The sequence below is a fragment of the Notothenia coriiceps genome, unplaced genomic scaffold (genome assembly GCF_000735185.1).
Source record: "Notothenia coriiceps isolate Sejong01 unplaced genomic scaffold, NC01 NC01_scaffold00014894, whole genome shotgun sequence".
Taxonomy (NCBI): Eukaryota; Metazoa; Chordata; class Actinopteri; order Perciformes; family Nototheniidae; genus Notothenia; species Notothenia coriiceps.
The window spans coordinates 82,923-88,922 of NW_011347595.1; the positions used below are offsets into that span (position 1 = coordinate 82,923).

Here is a 6,000-nt window from a genome sequence, read left to right on the forward strand (position 1 = left end):
GTTTTAAAGTAGCGTAAATAACGTGAGTCTCCCCCTGGGACACACACTCATGGAAACTTGCCGTAACACCCTTACACTTTAGGTTGTTACCCAATCTGAAGTGTTTCTGCGAGTCCACCTGACATGTTTACTAAGCCAGAGTCCCAGTGACATCAATTTCAGTATTTTTGGCTCCTAAACTGAAAAGCTTGAAAACCCCTGAGCCAGCTTAAATCAGCGACGTAGCATAAAGAGCTTAAACTCAAGGATTTGTACTTGTAGTTTTTTGCTGGTGGAGAGGTAGTTTATCTCTCTGTGTAGCCCAGGAGAGTTGTCTTTCCTTTCCCTGGCCCTGTGAAATCATCCTGTTCTCCTTGTTGCCTCCATTCAATCTTTGCATCTCCTCATCCCCCCCCTCCTTGCCCCCAGTTTAAATGGCCACGTCAAATTAAATGAACATATCAAATTAGGACGTTAAACGACTTTCCAAAAATCACCTTTGCTAAACAGATGTTGATTATAGAGACGGAACGACTAATACAGAGGCGAAAGGGTGAAAAGCAGAAACTTGTTTTTCTGTCCTTGTTCTTAAACTCACTTCGGACAAAGACGGGAAGCGCCTTGGCAGAGTTTTTTCCTCGACTGAGCGATAGGGAGCTTTATTGGAGTTGTTAAAAGGCAGAGACAGCCTTGTTTTAGGGACAACCCCCATCCAGCCCAGAGTCCACTGACCATTTATCAGCTAGCAGGCTAATCAAGGCTAAATGGCTTTTTACAATCTCAGGACTAATAAGAGGAGAGGCTAAAGCAGTTTATAGGGCACGGGACGGCCAGCCTGTCTAGGAGTCCCAACTTAACCTTTATAGACACAGGACGGTGGTGGGCTTCAGGCAGGGGATAGAGCAGGTCCACCTTTAGTGAAGGAAGACAAACTGACTTGCCAAGTCGTTTATGAATATCAAAAAATTGTAAAAAGGAAAGTGTAAAAAACAGAGTGCAACTGTATTGCTTGATTTGACCAATGATCCAAAAACTAAAATGTACAAATAAATTACATTTACCTTAACTTTGTTTTAAAATGTTTAGTTTTTCTTCCAAGGTTTTAAAAAAGATGGAGAAAAACATGTGCGTCGATCACATCAGAGTTTTTAGAGAGTTGTTGTTGCTTTTGCACCACTTCCTGAGCTTAACACTGGAGTAATTATAGAATTCTGGTGATGGTCTTGCAAACCAAATATGTTTCATTTCAATAAGCTTTATGATAGGAATCAAGGAAATACAATGTAAATCTATTCATGTTAACTTCTATTATTACTATTGCATTGCAGGCATGGATTGAAGGAAACCTGTCTCTTAATAGTACATTCAGAAAGTCAATCCTTGTTATCCTTTCCTTGTAGCCTCTGCTGTTTGAGGATGCAGCAAATGAAGCCATATCCTAGGACACACACAGCCACTTATCGTTCTATTTCGCTCTCGCCCTCTCCCCGCTTGTCCTTCCCTATCCAGATCAATACCATAGATCAGCTAGCTATCAGGCTGCAAAATGCCCACATCACCATAAACACACACACACACACACACAGTCCCATTTGAACACGCACATCGTGCAGATGGCTATAATAAACACGGTGCGGCCTCGTCTCGCTGCGCCAAATCATCATCAGCTGCAGCGCTGTGGTCGACCGTATTGATTTAGTTATGGCTGCTTCATATGCTGTCGGACAGTGTTAAATGCACATTTTCTGTTATCATGCTACACATTAATCAGAGGCTGCTCAGGAGGAGAGGGGAAGGTAGGACGGTGGATAGAATGAAGAAAGGGGGAGAGCAGATCAAAACAGAATGAAGGAGATACATTGAGAGGGATGAAAGACATGAGGATAGATGGCAAAACAAAAGAGAGGAGATCCAGAGGATGAAAGTTAAACAAGAGATATTAGAAAAAGAGGAATGGGCACTTTTCTCAATTCGAGAGGGGAGTGCAAAGGATAAAATGTGTTAATGCATTGTTACATTTAGCTTATTAACTGTTTCTGTGTCAATGTTAGCATAGAACTTTTCAAAAACTCCCTGAAAACACATGTTGACTATCGCTGGGTCAAAAAAGGACCAAAATCCTATCTCTATATTTTGAAGGCCGAATGGCGATACACATTATATATCTATATATGTTTTCTAAGAAGTGGGCTTAATGTCAAGGCACAACAGAGTATTATTCCCTGTTAGAAAATACAAAACAGCAACACAATTAAATGAATAATGTAAAGTAAATAGACCTACCTCGGAGAATAGTCTGTTCCATAAAACGCAACGACAAACTACTTTTATATTAAACGCGTTCATCTCATTTGAAAAAGTATCTATTTACCTTAAAGTCACTAAATGTTGTACACACGGTCTACTTGGTCAATGGTTCTAGGTTTCACATGTTACACTGTCAATATGTTTCACAATGTCAAAGCTCAACATCTCATCCTCTCTTCCTCCCTCAGGGTAACAGAGGAGGACTCCACGGCTACCACCATGGATGCTCTGAAGGCTCGAATCAGAGAGCTGGAGAGGCAGATTCTGAGAGGAGACCGATACAAGTGTCTCATCTGCATGGTGAGCATATCATTTATTCCCTTAATGGCAGTGAGGGTGTCTTTTGACAGGAGGCAAAAACCAGCAGACTTTCTTTATAGAAGTGCAGATTACAGGAATGCTAGTGTTAGCGCAAGTAGCTACATTTCCACATGATTCTCTTTGCTCTGTTCATGCTTAATGAACAAAGCCCTCCTGCCAACCAATCTAGCTAACAGGATCCTCCATATTCTTCATTATTCGGCCAATTACTTCATATTGGGCTGACAACGCCAATTTTGCCCTTTCGTCCCTATTTTACTGCATTTAGGTCAAAACTGTTGCACTCTCTGCTATGGGTCACGATACCAGAAATGTAGTATTCAATACCTGTGGCACTGTAGGAAAAAAAGTACTGCCATTTTTGTACTTAGTAAGGAAGCGTCAGTTCCCATGACATCCCTAGTCTCTGCAAACTAAAGTATCACCCAGCCCACGGCACATTGGACTGCTATAGGAACGAGTCTTCAGGCATTGCTTTTGTGGCCACTTTGTGTTTCGCAGGTATTTGGCTTGAGGTTGTCATCAATCACCGTGTTGTGTTGCATGCATCTCATTTCCCTCAGTTTGTGGATGCCCAAGTCTCTTAAAGTGTCTGAGCGCTTTGTGTTGTGGTGGTCTCTGCTCCTGCATGGCTTTGCCAGTCAACTGAATGTGTGCAGGGAGACCCCAGAGACCCCTGTGGGAAGTGCAGGACAGTCTCAGGGTGATTAAATGTATTGATAACCAGCCGGCACATTTTAGATTTTGTGTGAAGATTTGCTTTTCAACATGATCGATTGGACTTCCAGATCAATAGTATTAGCCACATGTTCACTCAGGGCAGTATCAGGCAGTCTGAGGGACATATGTCAATATTCATGTTCATCAGATGCTTGAGATAGGACTGCACCTGCACCCCTCCCCCCACCACCACCCAATCACAGTTTGTGTTCCCCACTTTGTGTCATCCTGTCATCCCTCAAGCTTGTGGACAGTGCAGCGTTGGCATCCTGAGTGTGTGTGTTGGTGTGACTGTGTGTGTGCAATCCGGGTAATTACGGACGCCTGCGCTTCCTAAAGGTCGCCGGGTGCCCGAGGTGACACGGAGGGCAAGGCACAGCGATCGATCACTCACTGCCCCATGGACACACAGCTCTTCTCCGCTCATCTGTCACTGTCCCTCATCTTACACTCACACACACATTCAGGCATACAGAGGAATAGAAATATGTGTAACATTTTCACACGCACACACACACTGGTGTCTTACATCTAATCCGTCTCTGTCCGTCTTTAACTCGTCACAGTGTTCCCTACCTGTCACAGGGTGGACGACGTGAAAGTCATTAGAATTGCTTTCATTTGTTGTCAATCGGGAAGCATTTAAAGCTGGGCATTTCCACGGCAACCTCTGAGTAAATGCATTCAAAATGTAAGCAGAGTTATTATGAGTCAGTACCTCAAACATACACATGGATTTAATGGTCTGTTGGTTGCTTGTAAGTAGAAAACAAGTGCTCTCCTGCTGCAGCCAAGTTGGCTCAAGTTTACCCTCGGTCTCATCAGTGGCTTTCTACCCCCATCTGCTGGCCATCTTAGGGAGGGGGAAACTGTAGTGTCTGGTTAAGAAAAAGACATTTATTGAGGATTTGTATGGTATAAATGTTTTTTAGATAATAAGATGGACATTTAGAAAATTATTACATTCTATAATTATTCTACAAACTTAGATGTTTTTAGAACAGAAAGTCATCTAAATAACTTTGATTTTTCGTACTGTTGGTCAGATAAGAATAAACATGGCATTTCCAAACGTCATCTTGGCCTTAGGAAATGATGGCCTTTTTTTTCATATTCAGACATTTCATAGACAAAACAGCTAATGGATTAATCCCAAACAACAGATGAAACAATAATGTAATAATTGTTAGCAACAGTTCAAATGTGATGATGAGCTTTTCCATCTCAGCGTTGTGACATGGACCTACACAGCAGCCTTGTTTAGCAGTATCAGCGGATGACAAAGACATTAATTGCAATAGTCGATTTTGGAATTAAAAACAGAGTTCTTTGACCAAGGAGATCTTGTAACTTCCTGCGAAATAAAGAAAGACATTGAAGGCAACAAATCAATTGCCATCAAGGTACAGCGTGAATGACACTGCCCATCTCAATTGTAGTTACATTTTGATACTATCAACTTTGAGCAACTTAGCCAAGTCACCAGCATAGATACATCTCTTTATTTGTCAAAACAAAGTCAGGTCGAACACAGTAGGCGAGTTCTTCAGCAGGTTGTCCATCGGCTGTCCTCCCTGCACACCTTCACGTGTGTGTGGTTGGGTGTGTGTGTGTCCACGCGTTTGTGTTGCACCTGTCGTGTTTGTGAGTGCGCGATCAGTACGAGCCTGCGTCTATGATTAGCTCTCCCCCCCCACCCCTCCCTTCCGCAGAGGAAGCCTGCTATCCAGTCAGGCGCAGAGATCAAGAGCCTAGGGGTGTGGCCAGTGCCCCGGCCACTGGCCAATGGGGTCGGAGAGAGGCAGCCTAAGTCCCTCCCCCTCGGCTTGTACTGCCTGTACAGGGGCCTTGTGATTGGTGGCTACGGCAGCGGCATAAAGAGGCTCCTCCCACAGCCCTTACGGAGGGTAAGGCACTCCCTCCCTCCTCCGCTCCTTTCCCCCATCCCTCCCGTTCCTCCCTCATCTTTCCGTTCTTTTCGAGAGGAAAAGAAAAGAGGGCCCATCTGATTGGGTCGTTCATCCCTCATCTTGTCCTCCCTCTGCCTGCTTCCCTCCGTCTGTGCTCGTTGCCTGCCTCGATCGTATCAGTGTGTGTGTGTGTGTGAGACCTGCAGGTTGCTGGTTCACTTGCCCCCCATGCTGCCTTGCTCAGTGGTGCTGTGGCTACTGGCTGTGTGGTCCCATGGTTAGTGGTCTGGTGCTGTCGGTCAGGGATTGTCCAGTGTCGTTTTTGGTTGGTGTTACCCGGCATGTGTGTGTCCTCTGAATTTGGTGTAACTTAACCCCCCCCCTTCCCCCCCTTCCCCTCTCTGCTCCTAGGATTCCTACACCATGCCGCTCACCTCCATCCAGTGCTGGCACGTCCACTGTGAAGAATGCTGGCTCCGGACTCTGGTACGTGTGTGTACACACACACACACACACACACAAACACACACACACACTTGTCCGCACTCAAACATACTCCTTCTCATGACATGCCGATATTGCAGCCTCATTTCATAGTCAGTAAGTTCCTCTCTGTAGCTGTGCCCTATAGGGAGGAACTTAAATGGAATATTCCTCAAATTACCTGTTCTCTCGACACACACACACACACACACACACACACACTGATTCCAGGCAATGCAAACTCTTTCAGCTCCCAGTGGTGCAAACGCTTGTATGGAAT

General features: G+C 44.6%; 1 protein-coding gene across 1 annotated transcript in view; it reads left to right on the forward strand.

Moving 5' to 3' along the window:
• rnf220a (ring finger protein 220a) overlaps nt 1-5,833 on the forward strand; it is a gene marked incomplete at its 3' end in the record, with an annotated part of 67,615 nt that extends 61,782 nt beyond the window's left edge. Inside the window, exons 11-12 of the mRNA XM_010774914.1 lie at nt 2,475-2,586; nt 5,649-5,833. Of these exons, the coding sequence (XP_010773216.1) occupies nt 2,475-2,586; nt 5,649-5,833 (297 nt within the window). The remainder of the gene's footprint in view (nt 1-2,474; nt 2,587-5,648) is intronic.
• Between the last annotated feature and the right edge of the window lie 167 nt (nt 5,834-6,000).